Source organism: Channa argus, chromosome 3 (genome assembly GCF_033026475.1).
Source record: "Channa argus isolate prfri chromosome 3, Channa argus male v1.0, whole genome shotgun sequence".
Classification (NCBI taxonomy): Eukaryota; Metazoa; Chordata; class Actinopteri; order Anabantiformes; family Channidae; genus Channa; species Channa argus.
Window position 1 is genome coordinate 5,763,137 of NC_090199.1, and position 24,166 is coordinate 5,787,302.

General features: G+C 41.1%; 1 protein-coding gene across 1 annotated transcript in view; it reads right to left on the bottom strand.

Annotated features, from left to right (window-relative positions):
* The window catches only part of LOC137124276 (voltage-dependent T-type calcium channel subunit alpha-1I-like), a 179,138-nt gene that overhangs the window by 110,483 nt on the left and 44,489 nt on the right, over positions 1 to 24,166 (bottom strand). The window contains exon 2 of the mRNA XM_067499102.1: positions 19,215 to 19,629. Within this exon, the coding sequence (XP_067355203.1) occupies positions 19,215 to 19,615 (401 nt within the window). The 5' untranslated portion in view covers positions 19,616 to 19,629. The remainder of the gene's footprint in view (positions 1 to 19,214; positions 19,630 to 24,166) is intronic.

Consider the following 24,166-nt stretch of genomic DNA (forward strand, 5'->3'; position numbering starts at 1 on the left):
TTTTCTGCCTCTCGCCTTTCCACCCCTTGTTATCACTGTTACCAAAGATACACACAGGAGACAAATGACCTCTGGTCTCTATGGCAACCTATCGATGATCAAATGAAGTAAACAGTCACAGAGGATTCAGAGAGCGAGTGAACAGGAAGACAGCAGGTATTTGGGAGGGGTCTTTGGGTTTGTGCTAATCATGTCTAAGTGCAGCTGTCCCAGGTTTGATGTGCAAAATTAAAAAAGTGTCCATGCTCCATAAAATTGTTGTCAAACACAGTTGTCAGGTAATATTAGTTTCCCGGCTCTGTCCAAAGTTCAAAACAGCAGCTCTAAAGCTAACTAATCAACTTACTGTAGCTTCTCTTTTCATTTCACTCACACAGCAACACATGGGCACTTGTGATTTTAAGGAAATGATGTGCTGGAACATTTTTCTTTTTATATGAGCAATGACATGCAGCAGCAAGTGCTGTCCAGATGTGGGCTGTTCCAACCTTTTTAATGTACCACATTCAAAGCAGCAGAACTAAAGATGATGTGCCGTTCTCTCTTTATGCAGTGGTTTCCTTTATCAAAACCGGGGCCTTACCCCATAATGCATGATTTAAAGTTTCTTGCAATATCTGACATTCCTGGATTATAGTTGAATTTTCATAAAGGTCACTGTCACCTTTGATGCCAGACTGTCCAGTCATAAAAGCTGTAGTGGTACAGTGTCTGCGATACGCTAATATGTAATAATAACTGGAGTTATTAAGAGAAGAGACCAACCTCGACCTTCTCTTTATTTGCCGTAAGGGGCTGAAAATGAAAGGAATGAATGAGCAGATTCTGTTCTATTCACTGTTCCTCATGTGGAATCCGTCTCGTGGGTCCACAATAGATACATTCATTTAAGAGAACTGAAACTGAATACAGATCCTACTCAGACTCAGACACTTTTGGTCAGAGATGCAGGTGAGTTACGGCCAGTAGCAGCTAATGCATCCTCAAGTGGAAATGAGGAGCAGGCTACAGTCTGGCAATCTCACGTGATCTCACGCATTTTCAGACTTCAAACATAAGGTTGTTTTAACTGACACATCTCCCTCTGAAACCACAAAAGGCAATTATTTATTCTTTAAACTATTATGTAACCTCAAATTGTTCTTTGATTGCCAACTATCCTTTAGTTGCTCTCTCTGTTCCTTCCACAGTCTTTTTCTCTACTACTACAGTATATAATGTTCAGACAGGCTGGCAGGTCTTTTTTGTTTCCTGGAATTTTTCATCAGGGGCTCTTCGATCCAGTACAGCTGACTGGATAAAGGGAGGACTGAGTGTGTGTGTGTGTGTGTGTGCTGGACAGCAGTAAATGTCATGGGATATCACACGGTAATGCTTCACAGAGTCTCATGTCAGCTCCTCTTTTTTCCTCAGCTGTCAGGGCAGAGCAGTGCACACAGTCAGAGACACGTGCAGACCCAGGAAGGAATGGTTAGACACATGGAAGCTAAAGATTAGGTGGCTAATTGTCACGGTGACAATAACTCGTTATGTGAAACTCTCATTGGTCATCAGCCTGCAGCCTTCTGGGCATTGGAACAATCTTATCTGGCTTTTGTCTTCACCCTTAATTAGATCTAAACTGATGTTTAGTCAAAGGTGTAATATGACCCTGTTAAGCTATCAATCATAAACACATTAACTGCAACATTAAATGCAGAGTAAATGCAATGCAATTACTACCAACATACAAGATCGGCAGACTGGAGAGCGACTGGCAGCCTCTCTGCAGTGTGGCTCACTGTTTTCTACCACAATGTTCTGGCTCAATCCATTCATTAGTCAGACTTTTATTGTAAAATGGTTCAATTCACATGTGCAATGCTCTGCGCAATCAGCAGCCACACATGACCCACAGAGGTAGTAATCCTGTGAAATAAACAGAGAACAATAGGACCATCACTTAACATTATCACATAGTGTTTAGACAGATGTTTCCAGTGGTTTCCAAGAAGGAGTTTGGGATGGGTCCAGTGCTTCAAATGCCTCAAGTGCTTCAAACAAATTCCCGTTTCCTTTTGAAACCAGTCGTGCATCAAACGTCATGTGACGAAGTTGTCAATTTGATCAAAACTGCAACATTTTAACTTCATCTAACTATATTTGTTTAGTCCCTGAATCTGATGATTTAGGTTAATCACCGCTTATTCGTTTATTAGTATCTCCAAACAGCAGAAACTGCCGTCCATGGCCACAACACAAGACCATTTGTATTACGGAACCAATTTGTTATGTGTGTTGTGATTCAAAGAAAACAGGTTAGGCCTCCAGCAGTAGAAAAAGAAATGTTAAAAAAAGAATGATGGGAAGTTTCATAAGTTTCAAAAGAAGAAGGACCTACGAGCAACTCAACAGAAACTAGAGCCCTTGAGTTTAAAAGCAGTTCTGTCTCATTAACATACACACGGCACAGTTAGACAAACCTCAGCCTGTCAACATGTCTGTGCAGATTCTCCAGGTGAGGTTATCTGGAAGTTGAGTCATGGCAGCTTGTCTTCTTTCTTGTTACTTTAGAAAATTGTCTCTGCTCATCTACAGTAAGTATAGCTTCTTCCGTCTGAGGAAAGGTTTTAGGAGACATCAAATTTGTCCTTCAGGGCATCTACCAATCAGCCAGTGCACTGGCAGTTAATAGTATATCATGTGCCCACGAGCTAGATTTATATTTGGTAGCTCGCAAGGGTTTTTTTACATGTGCAAGACTTTTTATTCTTGCTGTAGTTTTCCCGGCTTTTTGTCTTACAAAAAAACCCTTGGAGGCGTCCACGGAGAAATCGTCGCAGACAGCTGCTACGCTCAAAGCACAAAGACACTTGAGAGGTGAGCGCGGTGTTCAAGGACACTTCGATATGTGAGCCCCAGGAGGATTTGGGAATCAAACCGGTTCCCCCTGTGATTAGTGGGCAACCCATGCACCAACTGAGCCCTGAGCCACAGCTGCTCCTTCGTGTACCGTCTTTACCAGGTCACAGGTCACGGATTAACAACAGAAAACCTTGTTGTCACTTCATTCAGGGATCTCGAAACTGCTTCTTTCAATTAAAACCACTGTGATACCAATGTTTTCAACCGTTCCGCTGGCTTTTCCGAACTGCAACCGCTCCTCAGACAGTCTACTCCAACAGATACGTGAAGAAGTTTTAGCCATATAAGACATTTTTGAGTATCACTTAACTTTCCACCTCCTCAAATCACAAACTCTGTTTCACGCACTTTTCTTTTTCTCTTCTCCCAGATGGCCACTGCACAGCTGCCACAGGATTCCTTCAGACAAGCTCAGCCCTGTTGCCATGGGAACGAGAGCTGACAAAAATATTAGGAACTCTCTGTGTGTACATGGGCATGCAGTGTTTGGCTTTCTACGAGCGCATTGGTATTGTGAATAACACACATTTTGGCCTATTAAAATCAGCAGGTATTAACTCAACACCATGACTGAGGATCTATTACAGAAACGTTTTTTCTACGCTTAGGAAATTGAATTCGCTCAACGAGACCAGATAATACTGCCTATGAGAAAACTCATTTGACAAAATAAACCCCAAACTACACCCACATATAGACAAAGGGGGGGGGGGGGGGGGATTGATGGTTTTGGTGATATTATCAGCGCACTGTGAGTCGATTTAGCAGCCATTCAACTCCTGGGAATGGACTGCAGCAGATAAAGTGCAGCGACAGAGAGGACTGAAGGTATAGATAAAGTCCTGCTGGTTTACTAACAGCTGCCAACTGCCTTTTAGCAATGATGGCAAGATACGAGTAGTGGAAGTAGCAGGGAAATGCTACACTGTGCGATTACCGATAGAAGCCTGCTTCTAGGACACACATACGTGCACACACACACACACACACACACAGTCTTTCTTTAGACCATCTGGAGGGATTTTCTGTGTTTTCCATCTTGTTTTCTTTTTTCCTCACTCGCTCTTCTGTGGCAATATGATGCTGATATCAAGTGCGTAGGTTTCCTCCTCTGCCCACGGCCGCTGTCACATGCTATTTCCATCTTTTAGTGTTACAAGGCTTGTTTAAGAGGAAAAAAAAAAGCCTGAGGAACAGACCGACTGCTAATTATGCAATACGACTACTCGCAGAACTAAAAGAAATCCAACGATATCTAATAAGAAAGTTTCGACATTATCAGACAGAACAACATCATACAGTATTAATGCTCAATCAGAAACAGTCTGAACATCAAAGTCTGAATTGCCACATCTGAGTTTTGAGTTCAGACGAGCTTGTTTCATTGCTTGCTTCTATTCAGAAGACATAATAGCTGCTTAAATAGAGCAAGATAATGAGAGCGAATGATGGCGATTTACCTAAAATGAGAAAAGAAAGGAAGCAAAGAAGAGGGAAGGAAAGACGAGACAGAGGCGAGGGGATAAAGGGAGCGTGAGGGGAAAGGTCAGGAAATTTACACAAGCGAATTAGTTAATGAGAGCAAAAACAAAACGTGTGTGTGTGTGTGTGTGTGTGTGTGTGTGTGTCAGACCTCACTCTGTAAGCAGATAGGAGCCTGCTGAAAACCTGCCTCCTTCACTCTTTCCATCCATCATCATCCCTTTCCTAAAAACATGCTCTCGTATCAAACTGATGACGATCTTTTTTTATCTTTCTCATCAAAGTAAAGTTGATTTACACTCTAAACAGTCGGCTACAGTCTGAGGCTGTTCTGTCGAAAGCAGTTCCATAATTTTAGCCGCCGACAGGATGCTACATTAACAGACTGCAACTTTGTCTAATAACTGTTTGCAATGTCGTCATGTCCCAGGACCTCGTCCACCATGTTGGTGAGTAAAATGTTATTATATCTATGGACGCATTACTAATGCATAACTCTTTTTGTTACAAGTTTAATTATGAAAACATAGCATAACATGCTGAGTGATTTAAAAAAAAAAAAAAAAGATAAAATAACAGTCGTCCCCGGTTAGGTTAGGTTCAAAATGACCATTAATAGACACAAAAAGCCCAGAAAGAGACATAAAGTGAACAGAAACAGATGCAAACAGTTGATAATAAATACTAAATAAACATTGAAGGACGCAAAACATACAGAACCTTAAGAACTTAACATATAAGTTGTAACAAATCTTAAGTCTGACTTTACTCAGTCTTGTCTTCCTCTTCCTATTCTCTTTCCTGACTCATCTTGTTCCCACCCTGCCTACACTATTCATTCCTTCCTGTTACTCAACATCTTGTTGTGTCACCCTCTCTCTTTGTTTTATTCCTTTTATCTACGTCATCTTGAGCTCTTTAGTTATCTTTTGTTTTTATCCATGTCACCCTAACATCATCTCCGTGTAAAGTAGGGACGTCAATTAGTCCAAACTTGTCCAAATGCGTGTTTTGGGAGGTTTCAGTCCTCTGTATTTTGCATTGTTTGGCATCATTAAAATTTGACTGAGACATAACAAGGTGACATATTAATATTCATGATCATGACAAGATGAACAAAGTGTGGTATCTGTGGGGACAAGTAGCACTTTCAGCAGGGGGAGAAAAAAAAAGAGGCTTCTCGAATTGAGACGGCGATTTCGGTTCACGGAACAAAAGGTACACAAACCTGCACTTGCGCGCGCACCACACATTACCACATTAACGCATGCCAGTCAACAATTCCCAAGATAGCACCATGCAGATAGCAATCACTGAAGGCGAGTGTTAACGACAGACTAATGACTGTCATTTACCAAACTTTGGAGGATGGCTTCATTCGAGTGTCTCCCACACTTCGTTTATCTCTAAGTTTATTACCAGTGCCCTGTCTAAAAATATAGTTTTACTTAAGTTAACACAAGCTACCTTCAAAATGTTTAGTGTATTTATTTGTGATAAACAGAATTTCTATAAGACTTGGTTGGACAAGGACACAGTGCAATAATAGAAAATACACTATGGTCAATGTATTGCATGGTTTACACTGGTTTACACTAACAACAAGATTACAAATGAGCCTTTCTCTTAGTTTTATTATTATTATTATTATTATTTTATTTCAGTTATATTATTTAAATGAAAAAAAAGACAAAAATGTACTGAACCGCAGGAGTGTTTTTGTTGCACCCAGACAACTCTTTTAAGTCAGGATAAGCACACAGGACTGAGGGAACTCATAACCGGCATGGAGTCAGGCCACCTGACTCCCATACATCACCATGACTACCTAGACGTCTGTGAGGTGTGGGAAAGCAAAAGTGAGCGAAGAAAGAACTGAGAGGAGAAAGCAGGAAGGACACGCAGGTACAAAAAACGAAAACAACGAAGGAGATGCTAGTGTTGCTAACACACACACACACACACACACACACACACACACACACATTCAACCCCACGTTCAGGAACCTGCTGTGCTCATTACTGGCTCTGTGGTTCTTTGAAGGCTGCTGCTCACCTCAGATGACCCCTTTGCCTATTCACACAGACACACAGGTGTTGTACACCCTCTAGCCATCTCTCCACAGGAGGCAATGTGTTATTTCAGCGCCTGCAGCCTCAGTGCAATGGCAAGCTGACAGTAATATGTGCTGGCACCAAGCAGCATGGAAGGCAGCACGGGCCTTTCTGCAGCCAGAGGAGTTTAATGCAAAGAGAACATGACACACTGGTGGGATTTATAAATGTAATCTGGGATCAACATCTCGGTGTGATCTCTTAAAAGTTCTATATTTAGTTGTTTAACTATAGATTTCTACACATTAGCACACCTTCCATTCCACCTGACTTCTCTTGGGACCTGATGCCTCTACTTGCTGCCAGATTCCTCGATTTACTGTTCAGCATAGAACTCTATTTGGCGCTGGCTCGGGTTGTGCAGGATGTGTGGTGCAGAGCTCATGAAAGGGTCCACTTTTAAGTGCATGTTAATAGCAGTGTACAGTTTCAGAGGTTCCAGTCATTTCCGATGGTCAAAGCAGTGAAACGCTCACAGAGAACTGTTCAGTAAGGTACTGTGACTGTTGAATCAGCATGTTGAGGAGAAAACCAGGACAAAAGCTAAATAGCTTTTATAAAGGAAACAGTTAAGGTGTATTGTTTATTTTAACAAACTTTTTATTCCAACGCTTAAAATCCCAGTCCTACATTATGTATCTCAAACGTAGCCGTGCAGAATGCAACGATTTTGCTAAATGAGCACGTTTTTGCTTTTTAAACTCAATCCACCTACATCATAACCCTCTAATGTGGCAATAGGGTAAAAAGAAAGTGTAATTCTCCAAGTCCAGACAATAGAAACACTACTTTGTTATCTTGTTAGCTCAGTAGCCGATAAACATCGGCATTAGCGCTGCCCTGAGATAAACTGGGGACCGCCAGCGATAGACTCCAGCACCACCATGACCGTGAACCACATTAACGGTTGACTTAATGGATGGATATTAGCTCGTGTTAGGTTTCTCTGTGTAAACCAACAACTCTTGATCAAAGATCTTTTGAGATCACTTTTTTTTTTTTTTGCCATAATCCCCATTCCCGTTTAATCGAGAGGATTCCAGGTTTGCTAACACCTGGCACCAGTTAACGCTGAGAGACATCGATCATCACTCACATGAGGATCTCTCATAACTTTACTGATATGAGCGATCGTGACTGTCTTTTATCAGATTAGAAGTATTGTGTTTGTTGATATTTGTGACTGTGGTGAAGAGCAGATCACATTTTATGACCAATTTCTGTAAAAAAATACAATAAAAAATTACTAACAGTGCCATTGCTTTTTTATATATATAAAAAAAATAAAATAAAGGGAATGGTGGCCTGTTGACTCCACCAAGGGCCACCTTGGTGCCGGTCTCGAGCCCGGATAAAAAAGTCGCAGGGTTGCGACAGGAATGGCATCCTGCATAAAAACACATGCCAAAATCAACGTGAGGAACGTGTTCCGCTGTGGGGACCCCCGAAGGGACAAGCTGAAAGACGTTATGTATATTTTAAAAAGCCGATATAGAAATTTAAAAAAGGGGATAACAGAGGAAAGACAGGTAAAAGGAAAAAACAGACATTAGCGTAGCCTTTAAAACCTTTGTAGAATAACAGTAAATGCTGAATGTGCATAAGTTAGTTAGCTTGACGGGAAATAGTCCCATGTCCATATTTTATTACATCTAACTACACATTCTCTCACTAAGTCCCCAAGTCGATTTTTTTCCCCCCACTTTTTCATTTTATCAATTGGTCTGTGAGTGGCTTAGTCCGTACATTCTTCAAAACCACTGTCTTTGGTGGGCAGCATAACCGTAGTTACTCTTCATGAAATTGTGCTTCTCATATGCTTGTAACGTTATCCATCACATAGGAGATAAGAAATCTTAATTCAAAGCACTGCTGCGACTGTGAAGCCTATTGCTACCTAAACCTCAATGATCTGCTGACGAAATCCCGAAGGAGCGCATTAAAAATCCAGCCAAACCTGCCTCCCCATTTCTGATCAATACCATCCATCCCATGGTGAAAAGAACTACTCATGTCATCACTGAGTTATTGACCAAATAGCTCCTGATCAAATAGCCTAAATATTCTATGTGACTTTTAGCACAGAAGGATGACACCGCAAAGCTGTGAGAGGCCAAAGCAAAAATAGGATGAAATTGATGAAGTAGCTAAAAACAGGCTGGATATTAGGGTATTGAACAGTAATTTTGCTGAGCTCTAGCTCATCAACAGTGACACAGAGAAGAAAGAAGCACAATACAGATTACGTGGTATGAGGAAAGTAAAGTACAGCACATGTTTGTGCGTGTGATCCTTTAAAGCCGTCTCTTAAATTATATGTTACTACGCCACTACACTACATCCACGATTAGTCGATAGATTATGTACTAATGCAACAGGTTTTTAGAATGAATAAAGCACATTTATTATGGAACAGTAGGTGGGTGAAATTTGGGCACAAATCACACAGCTGTCACGTCCCAAACCCACGATCAACTCTGTACCAACTCCAGAGGCAAGAGAAACTCGTTGGTTATGGTTAGAGTACGATTGTGGCTTTGTTTAAAAGTCAATTGGAATTTTTCAAATCTGAATTCACCCAATTAAGCCACTCATATTGTCCTAACCCCAACCAAGTGCTGTGAGAATTTACTGATTTCATTTATGTTATACCTCATTTTCTCTGCCTCACCCACTCCAGCAGATGATGCTCTCCACTCACACCAATCGGAGCCAGCACATTAAACTGAAAAGTAGCTTTGTTCTGTGACCCTCACACATCTTATTAAGCCATCTCATTTGTCTGTGCCGTCATTACTGCCAGATCTAACTGCTGTAGGAAAGAAAGTTCCCGAAAATACATTTCAATGTTTGAAAAGAACTGGGGGTTTTTTTGTCCTCAACTGTTTTGCAGAAATAAATGTTTGGTCAAATAAAGGTTTTAATTTTAATGCATTTGTGACAAAGATGTCTGGTGAACTTTATGACCTTTGTCTTTATTTTCAGATTAAAATGAACACAAGTAATAACCTCCCCCCATTGACTCTAACATCATGGTTACTCATCAGTGCATTTGTTAAATGTTAAAATGATGCTAAGATGTTAAAGACTTGCTTCTTTTTTCTCACTAAAGCTTAAGGATTAGTTGTTATCTGTAAAGGCTAAAGTTTGACAGGTCTATATGATATTAAATCCGGTAAAGTGGGCAGAACTTTGCTTCCCTTGCATGCATGCATATATTTAAAATGCAGGTCATCAAGGCTGGAAAAGACAAAGTGTTGTCTATTCATGTACAAAAATGGCAAATTTGCAAAAGAAAACAAATAATAGTCGTAGTTAAAAAAAAAAGGCTTTGTAGTCCAAACCAACTGCTAAACAATGTGAAAATTGTTGATTTTTTAAATTAAATGCAGCATATTTTACAATCACTCAATTGACTTATTGGTATGTAATCAACACATTTGGTCATCACATTTACATTTTCAAAACTATGGACTGCATAATAGGATTATGTGTGCTGTAGATTGAGCTGATTATTTTTTTTATTTTTAAAACTTCCCACAACAAAAGGAGTTTTGGTGTATACCATAGAGGTAGCATTCTACTTAAAGGCATGTGGTTTGTCTCATTTCGGTTCAGTCAGTGACATTAAACATCCGTCCATCAACTATCTGTAACACCGTGCTGCCTGAAATGAAAATATGATAAAATAAACAAACACACAAAACAATTAGAATAAAGGCAATAGAAACCATCAATGGGATATATATTAAGAAGATACTTTAAAATTTCTAGTATTGAATCAAAATTTTAAAGAACTACCTAATACATAAAGGGCTAACGGAAAATTTTAAGAAAATGAGGGGACAAAAAATTAGGAAAGGAGATGTCTTGATATTCAGCTGTTCACCAGTTTGACAGGTAAGTGTGGTGACATTAGCATAATGATTAACAGTCATATTAGCATAGTGATTCATCTTGACATTAGCATAAGCACTTTGGGAGACAGCCAAAGAAATGCAGTAGATACCAGGAAAGCAAAAGGAAGAGGGACAACGAAAAGCAATGATGTGGAGCAGCAGAGACGGGGGCGACGGTCGTCCGCCAATCCCTCAGTTGGTGGTTAGATCCTTTGGTCACTTGTCCAAGTGTCCTTGAGCAAGACACTGAACCCCAACTTAGTTGCTCCCGGTGAGCGTTGGCCAGCTGCATAGCAGCTCCCCCATCGGTGTATGAGTGTGTGTGTGATTGTGAGTGTGAACGGCTGAATGAGAAGCAGTGTAAAGTGCTTTGAGTGCCGATAGGTAGAAAAGCGCTGTATAAATGCAGAACAATTACCAGAGAAAACAAACAGTAATTATGTAGAGAAAACAAAAGGCAGAAGATGTCTATTGTATTTTACAATCACAGCTGCTGACACTGTTAAACACTGTTTTGTCCTCAGTAATTCAGTCTTCATCTATGCTGCATATCCAGTCTTGAGACACGCATGTCCCAAAAAGGCAGGGCAGCTGTCAATTTTAAATCTCCCGTGGCAACAAGGCTACAACCTGTATCCATTTCTATAGGTGGAGACACTGACCTCTGCAAACAGACTTTCCACTGTATCTCCTAAGACTATAACTCTAAACCCACAGGCTAGAAATGGTCAGCATCGGATAAATGAGCTAATTAAGATCTGAAGCCGACTTGCATCTGAATCATTTGGATTTTTACATGGACAGCAGTGCAATATAAAAATCAATTGTGCAGCAGGCACAAACATAGTTAAGGCATCAGTAAACATGTCATCTCCTCTGACTGATGAAGCTCGTTTAGGCCAATCGCTAACAAATGCCATTTCGTTTTGGGCAGCAATTGTAGTTCCCCCCTTTGGGAGTTCAAGCAGAACTGGCAGCAAAATCCATCATTCCTCAAAATTTCATACTAACACGAGTAAATGCTTTTATGTAATCAAACCTACTGTAACTTTTACAACAACTCTATAACTGAAACTGTCAGAGGAGAGCAATAATACACATCATGCACTAAATCAGACCTATGGTGCTCAAGAATAATTTCAGTTCCTTCGATGATTACATATAATGTTCAGGAAAAAAAACAATATAGTCAGACTCCAAACCAAATCAGCAGCTTAGTTACAATGTATGTCATGTATACAAGTTTCTAAGTATCAGTTAAAATAGTTCAAACAGCCCATTGCAGGAATCCGAAGGTTAGTACACAGCTACTAATTTCCCAAAGCTAAACGTGATATCACATGACTGGGGGCTTAACGAGGGTCAGCTCATCAGCAGCACGACGAGCAGATGAATATGGGACAGATAGTCAAAAGTATTTGAGTACATGAGTAATAATCTCAGACAAGTCTGTATTTTTTATTCAACCTGTTCCTCTACAGTTAAACTGCAAACCCGATTACATTTTTGCCGTTAACATGTATCAGTTAGTAACGAAAGCAAATTGCAGGGAAGGTGGGTGGTCAAAGCACAGACCCTCCTCTTTGTATGTTCAGTGTCAACATATCAGCCACGTGAAATTTCTGTTCATTATGTGTCAACATATCTTCATAATGTCAGCAGAAAACATAATCTGGTTGCAATTACAATAGCTGGGAAAAATGTATTTGCAGATGCACTTTAGTTGAAACCTAATTCTGGAATATTGCTTTGTGTGTTTAAGTGTGTGTGTTTGTGTGTGTGTGCGTTACACACACAGGGCCACATGTGTTGTGTTTGTCCAGATGAGATTGAACGTGAATTGGAAGCTATTAATCTGACCCTCCCTTGCCATCGGATTTGGTTTGGAGCTGAATATACGTTCCCTCCACATGCTCAGCACACTCCACAGGTTTAGATGCGGAGGCCAGCATTTTCCACCTCGACCCTTGGGCTAATCTTTGCTATTCATATCCCCTCAAACTGTTCTAATTATTTATTTACTATGTGAATAAACGTGGCTTTGTCTCCAGCGCTGGTTAAACATGACATTCAAAGCTCTGTGCTCCGCATCAGTGGCGTCACACAGACGGATACAATAGGAGAACTCCCAGCTGGAGACGGCTTTGTTGCACAAAGTAGGGAAGAGAAACCACAGACTGTGACATGTTTGCCTTGACGCTTCGTTTTCATTTATGCAACTCTGCAGTTTACTCAGCACGGAAAATGTACAATTTAGCAAAGACAAGATAGCAATTTCACATGCGTGGTGGGGCTGCTGGCAGCACCTCACGTCCAATGTGCTGGAAAACTCCGCTCAAACTACTAACCCGGACCACCATTTGCAACCACGTACACTGTAGCAGGGAGAGCATTTGCTGTGCAACCAGAAAGTTTTCACAGCGGCCAACTTTTTCCACATTTTGTTATGTTACAGCCTTAATTCAAAGTGGATTAAATTCATAATGTTCCTCAAAATTCTAGAAACAAAGCTCTAACCCGACTAGTCTCCCAGTTCCTGCCACCACCAGCCTTTACTGTAGGGATGGTATTGTCCAGGTGGTGAGCGGTGCCTGGTTTCCTCCAACTTAGCATTCAGGCCAAAGAGTTCAGTCTTTGTTTCATCAGGCCAGTGAATTTAGTTTCTCATGCTCTGAGATTTCTTCAGGTGAGCTGTCATGTGCCTTTTACTGAGGAGCGGTTTCCGTCTGGACACGCTATCATACAGGCCTGATTGGTGAAGTGCTGTGTTCTTCTGGAAGGTTCTCCTCTCTCCACAGAGTAACACTGAGCTCTTTCAGAGTGACCATCAGGTTCTTGGCCTTTCTCTTTCGATTGATCACTTTGGTTTCAAACTTCTTACATTTACGGATGATGTTATTGGGACCTTAAATGCTGCACACGTTTTTCTGTATGTCTTCCTAGATCTGTGTCTCCATACAATTCTGTCTCAAAGGTCTATAAACAATTCCTTGGTTTGGTTTTTGCTCTGACACGCACTGTTAACTGTGGGACCTTTATATAGACAGGTGTAGACAGGCCTTTCCAAATCATGTCCAATCAACTACATTTCCCACAGGTGGTTGCAGGTCATTATGGGGTATTCTTTGTCAAATTGTGAGGAAAATAATGAATTTGATCCATTTTGGAATAAGGTTGTAGCATAACAAAGTGTGGGAAAAGTTAAGCGCTGGGAAAACTGGATCCACTAATAATGTCAAGATTCAGTAATATCAAGTTTATTTTGTCGCGGCAAGAGGAGCACAGTACTTACTGGGTATTTACTGGCTTTAGGCTGGGTTGTCAGTCAGCCCCCCCCCCACCACACACACACACACACACACACTGCAGAGATGTAACAACAAGCTGTCCCACACTGCCCCACAAAATACCCCGACTAAACCCTCCTGTTCTCAAGAACGGAGGACGTATTGGTAAACGTGGTGAGACTGGTGCATGCACATGATATAGTATAACAATCACCACATACTGTACTACTGTAAATACTTGCTAGAGGGCCTTTGTCCTCTGACTCAGCTTTTTCTCAGCTCTAGCTACCCAACAAGCTGGTTTTAAACACAACCAGGAAGTCTTGAAGGTCCATTAACCCTAACATTTTCATATATCCATCAAAGAGCTTTAATACGAGATGGTTGGTAGAACCGCACACCTCACTGAAAATCAAGAACAAATTCAGCAAATTTCCACTGCCTTGGGCGACTGTGGCGCAGGAAGGTAGAGCGGTTGTCCACCAATCTCACAGTTGTTGGTTCAATCCCTGGCTCCTCCGGTCACATGTCGAAGTGTCCTTGAGCAAGACACTGAACCCCAACTTAGTTGCTCCTGGTGAGTGTTGGCCAGCTGCAGAGCAGCTCCCCCACCAGTGTATGAATGTGTGTGTGATTGTGAGTGCGAATGGGTGAATAAGAAGCAGTGTAAAGTGCTTTGAGTGCCAATAGGTAGAAAAGCGCTATATAAGTGCAGACCATTTACCATTTACCATTTAGCTGCTATCACCTCTTTGCTTTCGTTTGTTAGCCACCATGTGGTTCAGTCTCAAAGGATTTTACCGACACCCCAAATAAAACCAAACCACCTCAAGTTGTTTGCGATATGCAGTAGGAGCTAATGAAACCTAAAAGTGACTTTTACAAGGAGGTGCAAATGCAGGACATGTAACAGGTTTGCCAGCTGCATTAATGTGAACCACAAAACCCGGAAGAGGTAAGTGCAGAATAAGGATCTGTAGCTATTGCTCTCTGAAACTGCTCCATACAACACGCCTTATGAGATGTTCCTTAGGTGGGTTTAGAATATTTCTCTATATGAATAATTTTATCAGACATTTCCATTTGCAGGCACAAAAGCTCTGATGTGACTTTGCTGCACTTTGACTTGTTCACTGGATTCAGATATGAAGATGATGAATCACTGCTCATTCCTGTTGTACCATCAATTATCCTGCAGGTACAGAAGCTTGTTAGTTTTGAGGGTTTTTTTCCCCCTCTATCTGAAAACAGTTAGCTTCCTTTTACCCTCTCTGTAAAGTGACACTCCTTTTAGGGTTTCTCTTGGGCAGAATGAAATTTCACACACTGGGACAATCAACCATTCTTTAAATGGCTATTTTTCAACCTTAATTTATGCAACCTCACTTCCTGCCTCTGGCAGCAGGCTTTTTAAATGCAGCTACATGCCTAAATGATTACAGGCAAAGTGATGTGATAGCAGTGAGCCATTTGAAAGCACTTCAGAGGTGGAATTTTGTTAGAGGTCTGGTTCATATTCAGTTGTATTTTACTACTGGGTGAATAATTCTAGTTCTGATAACCAAACTCATAAACCATATGCTGCTGCACACAGCTGCAAGTCTTTTGTAGTCGCCTCAGTCAGATTAGCAGAAATGTCAACCTTTTCACATAAGAGATTCATTTGTAACTCTGGAAAAAAAAAATTGCTTTGATAAGTATTAACAACAGCCTTTTTGTGGAGCACGGAATATGATTATTCTAACATTAGCCTTCACATAATTAGTGGCATGCACCCACCCAGAAACATTAAGCCTGGGTGTGTGCCCAAGACTAAGTGAGGTTAAACTATTCATAGTTTAGCTGTTATAGCTACATCATGCAGCAAGCTAATTGCCTGAGCCATTGTTTCATGACTTGGCATAAAAAAAGGCCGTGTGTGAGAAGTACATTTACATATGAATGTAGTTCAATTCTATGCCGCATACTTATACCCATGTATGCCCAATTAGAGCAGAATCACATTCCTGGTGTCTTCATCTATAGATGCAGCACAGCCCAATTTGGAAGGTATAAAAACACACGTCTTGGAGTGCAAGTACAATAAGACATTTCGGATAAAGTATGAGTAAAAAATACACTTAAGGACACAAGCATGCAGTTGCCAGGTTTTAAAAGACATCCAAGTCAAATGAATGCAGCATAAAAAAACAGTAGTGCAATAAACTCTACCTCAGTGAAGGTTACTGCATTTGCTTATTTAGAATCTGTTCAATAGAGGCACTAATTCCACTTTACAGTCATTATCAAGGCTGTTATGTTAGACTAGAGTTGTTTTTAACATTTTAACTACCTTCTCTTAAATGGGTCTAAAAAGAGCAATGTCTATAGTGTCACAAAAATAAGCCATGGCAGGTTGCTTTCGATGAAACGAGTGTGAATTGGACATTTTGCATGTGGCTAAGTGTGGACGGCAGGCAGAGAAAAAAAGAAAGTCGAAGCAATTCTATTAAAAGGAGCCGATGAGGAACACATTAGCCTACAAGCTACAGTACGCAACAAAGAAAAAAAAGTGCTGTGCGAATGAAAGACAGGAGGTGAACAGAAAATTCATGTCCGACAGCATTTTGGAATAAGTTTGATCTGTGTATTACCGCACACTGCCGGAGGCGCTCGATTTTTTTTTAATGCTGACTGCCAGCTATCCCAGTCTGGGCCTCTTTCTGCTTCTGTGAAACGATTTAGCACAATGAAAACTACAAATGATTTACTGTCTAGCAGGGAAAGGGGTGAAGAAGAGTGATAGAGACAGTGAGAGCGGTGGGGGGGGGGCGCTGAGACAGCAGCTACCACAGGACTCCTTCAGTACTGATAACTGGCAAAGATGAATTCCTTAGTTCCTAAAACCCTGAGCCTACAGTACTTCTCTCTTTTTATATTCTCTTTCCCAAGCTACACCCATCCTTCTATTAGCTCTTCAACTCGGAGCCTAAGGGCCATTTTGCTTTTTATTGTGATACAACGCTCAACCCTCAAATTAAACTTGTTGATTTTGTACTCGAGTGGCCTCACTTTTCTTCACCGGTCACTGCGGTTCACTCACCTGCAGCTCAGGTGTAATCGTTTTTGACAGTTGTCCGACAGTTCTCGACCTCACGTGGAGTTTGAGGAGAGAAGCTTTACAAAAAAAATACTAAAAAGGCTCAAATATATAAATGCAACACATCCAGAGATGTAATTGTCATAATGTAAACATTAAACAGATTTTTACTGCTTGTACCAAAAGTTTTATCATCATCACTCAACAGTTTCCTTATGGCCACTATCTGAATACTCGTTGCCAATATTTTAAGCAAAATCAGATATTTTATTTTATTTATTATGCATTAGGATGTGAATCCACAGGTGAATGCATTGAAAATGCCCTTAATTGTTTGTTATATTGGGAGAAATCTAACCAACTATTGTCTTTGTAACATGCAGTATCTACACACTTACTGTTTTAAATGTCTCCGATTTGAAATTAAAATCTCCAGATCTTATATATCACGTCCAAAACTGGAAAAGATTTAATGCGCAGTTAGCTGAGATAGTCTGCAAAACTTTCCACACGATTTGGAAATGGACTGGTGCAAATCTAGTATGACAAGAAATGTAGCCAATATTCCCTCCAAGGAAAACAATGCATATCAACCACAGGCCAATTCCGCATGTGGCCTGAATGTATTCATACGCACAAAGAATATTTCACTTGTGGATCAATGCACTGCACCACTCAATCTTAACTCACAATGTGAGAAAGCAGACCTAGTCGATACGAGCCTTTTCATTTTAGGGAAGTAACAAGGGCGCACTGCACACACACACACACACACACACACACACACACACACACACACACACACACACACACACACACACACTTCTATTTTATTTCATATTTCCTCTCATTCAATTTAAGTGATTTGATTGAATGCTGAGAGATGGCAAAGTGTAAACCAAAGGCTGTTTCAAAGCCAGGTTTGAAATCAAACGCTGTTTTGAAATCACAGCTGATGCTGTATGAGAGACTTTTTTGGATGTAAGTTTTTTTTTACAAGGCCTTGCTACTATTGCATTTCAGGAGAGACGAGATCTCCGCTTAAAGTTCCAGATAGTACAGTCCAACATAAAAGTATATTTAATTTACCTGTGACCTTTTTAGGGTAACCCAGGAAACAAGACTGGAAACTTGTAACACCGGCATAAAGAGACACAACAGGAAAGCAAGTGAGAGTGAATGGGGCAGATTTACAGACAGAGGATGAAAACAGAGACATAACCAAAGTAAAGTACTTTGAGTACCCTCTTTCTTTCTTTTTGGTCAAACATCCCATTGGGTTGGGATACAGAAGGGCGCAAGTTCGAAATCCCACCCACCAGGTGTGACCCACCCAGCCACCGAGAGCAGCCTTGGTGCCCGTCCTAAGCCCGGATAAAAACGGGCGGGTTCCCAAATCAACGTGTGGCGACCCCTAAAGGGACAAGCTGAAAGCCATTGCGTGTGAGTCACACATCACCTCACTGCAGGTTTTGCTTCTAACAAGTGTGATAAGCATTGTCTGCAGGACTATGTACTATGTGGGCTCTGCAAAGTAATATTATGTGACTCCAACTTGTTGATGGAATTACCGGTGTTTAAAGTTTAAAGTCCAAGTAAAGTAAAGTGGTATATGTTAAAAGTTCAGGTCTGAGTATGGAACTCTCAGGGGGAGTGGAGGTAGGACGGATTAGTGGCCTCTGTCATTAAAATACTTCTGAACTTTTGGCTCACAAGGATTTACAAAACACTGACCAGTGCTCCGAACGGTCCCTAAACGCCTCAGACACATAAGGTGAAGTAGTAGAGCAGCAGGATGAGAAGGAGCCGGCAGCTGCGATTCAAGCGGAGCATAGCACAGAGGCAACAAAACCTTTGTTGCTCATGTTCACACACACTCACGTTCTTACAAAATGATACGTTCAGTTTGTGTACGTGCACAACACTGGAGACCACAGTATTTATACCAAAACAGCAGTTTTAGGAAGCAGTTCCTTGAACTCAGATCCATTCTGCATTAGCCAGTAAATTATATTACAATCCACTAGTTTTGCTAATATTGTTACTGTGAGACTAATGTAGCACTTTATTCATTTCCTTCAGCATGATTGTCCCTTGAGGCCAGATAAAACTCATTTGTGCTGCCTTTACTGCTGTTTTTTGGAATTTTCTTTCCAAAAGCAACTTGACACGACAAATAATAGACACTGTTAAAAGCACCTTAGCTGCCGTACCCTGCAAACACTCACTAAAATAATATGCGAACTTTAACTCTTAAAGTCCAAAATGCATCAAATCTGCTTTGGAACAAAACGGCCGCAGAGGTTTTAGTGACTCTTGCCCTTGACTTACTTATAGTTTTCCTAGTATCCAGAAATGGAGGGATGCTGAATGACTGAATGGAAATGATTCCGATACGGACAGAAGAGCATGACAAACTCTTCACCGTTCCCAGATCTGAAAGGATATGGGCTGGAGACCATGCGGATGCACCAGCTGCGGGGGCATGTTGTCTGCTTGAGGCAGAAGAAGACCACAGGAACGAGCTCAGGGTAGGGCACTACTAATACACTTGTATCACTGCTGCCATCATCATCATCATCGTCATCATCTCCCTCATGTTCCAACAGCTCCTCCTTCTCTATCCTCTCTTCCTCAACAATCCCTTCCTCTTCTATTTCTTTCTCTTTCTTCTCCTTTTCTGCGGGACATCGGAGGTGGTACGGGGAGGGCCTGCAGGGGGAGGAGGAAGTGACATCATCGCCGCCGCCCCTGGCAACTGCTGCCGTTACCCCGGAGATCGTTGCCGCTGACGATGCCGTTGCTGTTGATGTTTCAGCGCCGAGGCCCTCCTCCTCCTCGCTCGTCATTGCAACCCAACGTTCTGGAATGAGATTAAGACAGAAAACAGGATAAGCAACAATGAGCTTACTGCAGAGAAAAAAAACACCTGGGTTCCAAACCTTAAGAGTTTGCCCTAAGTAAAGTTAAGCCTAATACTGCAATTCCAAAAAATGGCACTTCAGTCATACAACAAAGTGTGTTGCTTGATATTGCAGTGTAGAATGACTTTCAGATGTACCATTTGTCCTGACAACCTGATCAATAGAACAAGATCGATAGAACAAGATCAGTGCCCTCTAAAACTACTCTTTGAAAAACAATACAGTGTTTCTGGTCCTACAGACCCATCTTATTTGACATTGTGCTTTCTTGCATGACATGAGATGGAAAGACGGATACATCTCAGATTTCACTATACTAAAAATAAAGCTGCAGCCAGGAGGAATCAACCCTCCAGTACCTGCAAAGCTCATTAATTTCACTGGCTGGTGCTTCTTGCTCCAAGTCTGTATGCACTGTTAATAGTCTACTGGTCATAAAGGCATATTTAAGATACGGATATGATGGTAGAATGGGTTTTCCCAGCTAACGTACTGCCACAAAGCAAATTACAATCTAGCCTTCTAAAATCCGATGGTATTTACGATAGACAGTGATAGAAAAAGACAACCACTTGCAGTGTTATCGTGTAACTGAATGGCGAGTTACCAGTGATAATAAGCCCATAGTTATGGTTTACAGGTCACCCACTACCTGCTGGCATATGTATTGTGAGCAAGATGTGTGGGAAATTGGCGACATCTAGTGGCTGTAGTAAATATTCTCTTAATTCCCCCCCACCCACCCCCTCGGTTCTACCACTTATTATTTTTTTCTTTTAATTCACCTGCATCGGTCCAATTCACTTTAGCAGCAAAAGGTAGTATAAAGTGGTACTGTAGGGCTGTGTAGCCCTTCAAACAGGTTGCAATCTATTAGTGCTACTGTATTGTGATGGTAATAAACAGCATTACCCTTTGTGTGTGGTGAACGTGAACAGGGTTACAGTGTTATCCCAGTCTTGTTCATTTGATTCTGATGATACATTGGGATCACAGGGCCTGTTTTGAGGGGGAATTTAAACATTAGGACAACGTCAAAACTTAGGATAGAGATAAATTGTCATAGTCTTTGTAGGAAGAAGGTCAGGGTGGCTGACCTTCTTCAATGTTAACCCAACCAATGGTATTTCATAACCCGCTTGTTTTTGGGCCTAAATCAAAGTGCTATATTTTTCTGTGCACAAACTAAACGACCCCGTGGCCCATATAACTGCATGATAATGACCTTCTGAGCCTACTAGCATGTGGCTCATCTACCTACTGGCGCATAGCCATGGAAATGGTGACAACAGATAAGTGTGAGGAAAAACTAAATGTAAAGGAGAGAAACTTCTATTTGCTGCCAATTTGTGTTTTCTTGTTACATTGGAAACATGAGCTGTATTTGCCTGTGGTCAGGGGAATGCAGCATTGTTACCGAAAAGCTCAAAACAGAGAAGAAAACCAGCCAATTAGAGCAAAGATACGAGGGGATTATCTAGCGCACAGTTTCTGTTGATTAATTAGAGCCTTAAGGCAGTATGGGATCTAACGTCGAGAGACCAAAGCATTTTCCCACAGGCTTCCAGCTCTGGGACCTTCAGTCTCTCACCACTGCAGCCACATTCTGATTGCCATCAATGGCACTTCTATGGTAAACAGCAAAGGCACTTAAAATAACACCACTACGTGGAAATTCCTAACAACTGGATGCTGAAAGCTGTTGTTTTTCTACAGAAGTCATTTAACGTGAGGCTGCTTAGTGTGAGGCCCCTCGAAAACTAAGCAAGATAAAGTTTTACTTTATCTATTAAGGCAGAACAATGGCCAAAGTCACAAAGACAGTGTTCATGTTTTGTTTGTCTATTCGTTTTGCTGATTCCACTAAAACCTTCTGAACCAAACATTATGTGTTTAACTTTCTACTGGACTTGCAGCCTCTGGACATAATTTCTGAGATGTGGGAATGCTTTTCAGGAACTCTGGCTAATCTAGATAGAGCAGCAGACAATGAACCTTGAGTACAAAGAAAGTGCATCTAGGGCGGCATGTCCCTATTAAAAGTCTGGTCTCCATTAAAAATGCAAAGTGCAAGAGTCGTAACACATTATTGCTCATTAGGACCAGTGCAACGAGTGGCTGCTGTTTACTATCTGCCTCAACAAACTGCTTTGGTTTCACCGCTGTGTTTGCAGCTGTTGGGAATTGTCTTTTATGTATTATAGCAAGCACGATGCTTTGAACCTGTCCAGCAGTATCAAACTTGTGTGCCTTTGTTAAGGGGTTATTTACTGTACTTCATAGAAGCACAGGGACTTTAACAATATAAGGCAGATTGCTCTGTGAATTTCTAGTCTCTCGACTAGTGATGAGCAGCATGGTTTCGACATTTGCAGCCCTGTTTTGCTTGCTACCTTTTGTCTGTCACTGACTGGTTCAGACAATGTGACATAATGACTTTCAATTTGCCTGAAACCAACTCTGGGCATATAGTATATGCTCTAGCGCATTTAGGGTTATTTTAACCTCTGATAGGATCTGCAAAATTATCAGTATTCCATAATCATTAACCCTGCGATGGGGCATGGCTGGAACAGAAGCAAATATGTTCCTGACCACATCTCTTTGCTGCACTATTCAAGTTTGTGCAAACTTTTTTTTTTTTAAATTACGTAGAAGAAAGAGATCACATGCATGTCAACATTACTACGACTGCCAGTGACCTGAAAAAGGAATAATTATTCTGAAGAACATCATGGTCCACATGCACAGCAGCCGCCTCGTTAAATCTAAACTAATGATTCATGGTAATGAATCATCCTGGTGAATAATAGCGCTGATTTTACTGGAACAACAAACTGTGGCTGTTAAACAATGTTTATCTTTGTTTTCTTTTCGACAACAAGAGCATCCAAGCAAATCCCACCTCCTTGCAAAAGGTGTTACAAAATAATTGCATTTCAAATTACAACTCTTCTTCCTGAGGTCCTGCACATTTTCAATCAGTGGTTTAAAGAGTCACATGCATTGTTAGGCACCTGTGAAGTAAACTGTAAACTTTCTTTATTTTGTCTTTTTTCAATAAATATAGGCTGTGTGAGTATCAATGGACTGTCAATCAATGGCCTTCAGCTTGTCGATTCAGTGGTTCCGCACGTCGATTTGGCATGAGTTTTTACGCCAGATGCCCTTTCTGCCACAACCGTCCTATTTTATCGGGGCTCGGGACCGGCACCAAGGTGGCCCACCCTTGGTGGGGTGGGATTCGAACCCACGGCCTTCTGCATCCCAACCCAACCCGCTACACAATCAGCAATCAATGCTGTCATTTGCACAGTGCAATAGGACAAATAGAAGGGGCAGGCAGTTGTAATACAACAAATTATTTATTAAAGAATTAAGAAAGTGATTGAGTGTCTCTGATATTTTGGATTTATTGTACTTCAAGCAGCACTCAGGATAATGCAAAGTGCACACAAAGGCTCACCGCAGCTCGCATGTTCGCTCAGAAGGATTTAGTTAATTTGCTTAGTCTGCCTACATTTCATAACCATATTTAATATTCCACACTAATAAATATGCATGAGGGACAACGCTGGCAAACAGCTAAAAGTTCCCCTGGGTGTGTAGGAGTATGTGTTTGTGTAGCCTGTAATGGTAAAGTGTGTGGCCATACAGTTTGTCTGTGTTTGATATTATTTGCCTTTCAACGCTCAATATTTAAATCTGAATTTAATGAGCCGTCAAGATCAGCTAAGAGGTTTGAGCCACAATCTGTGAATATTAGCATTTGAAACACCGTTTGTCTTATTATTACTTTGTCACAATTTGCTGTTGAACAACAGCCTTTTTTAAGCCATGTTTTGACCCAGCTGTGGTCAAAGTTGCATCTTTTTGACTATGTCTAAAAAAATGACTAAAATCTTTTTCTAACCTTTAAGTTCTGCTGTTTAACTATTCAGTGACTCTTGCATCGGTTGAAATGAAACACTTGAAACTGACAGTAGTTGGTTTTATGCATTTGTAACTGAAAAGACATTCAATGCTACATCTGCTCCAGCTGGAAATAGAATCGGTGCTGATTGGTCGCAACCTAGACGGGCCTGCAAATAATGTGATGCACAATAAAAATATGCACGACTTTACATACATACAAACATGCAAGCTGCACACGCAGTAGCAAGCGGCTGCAGTTTTGAGAGCTAAAGAGATCTGTTGTTTCTGCATCTTAATGTGACACAGATCCTCATTAGCAGGATCTAGACCGTGTCGAAGGCTTAATGATCCTATAGGCTCAGTGAGATATACGCAGGTATTTACACTTTGAGTTCGTAGTGACAGAGATATATCTAGACAGAGGCTCATGAAGAGCTAACTCAGTGCAGTTGTAACACATACACGGAAAGACTGATTATCACGCTTACGAACGCCCATACACACTCATTACGGTTACACCTCATAGGCACACAGCCACAGACAAGCAATCAAATACAGCAG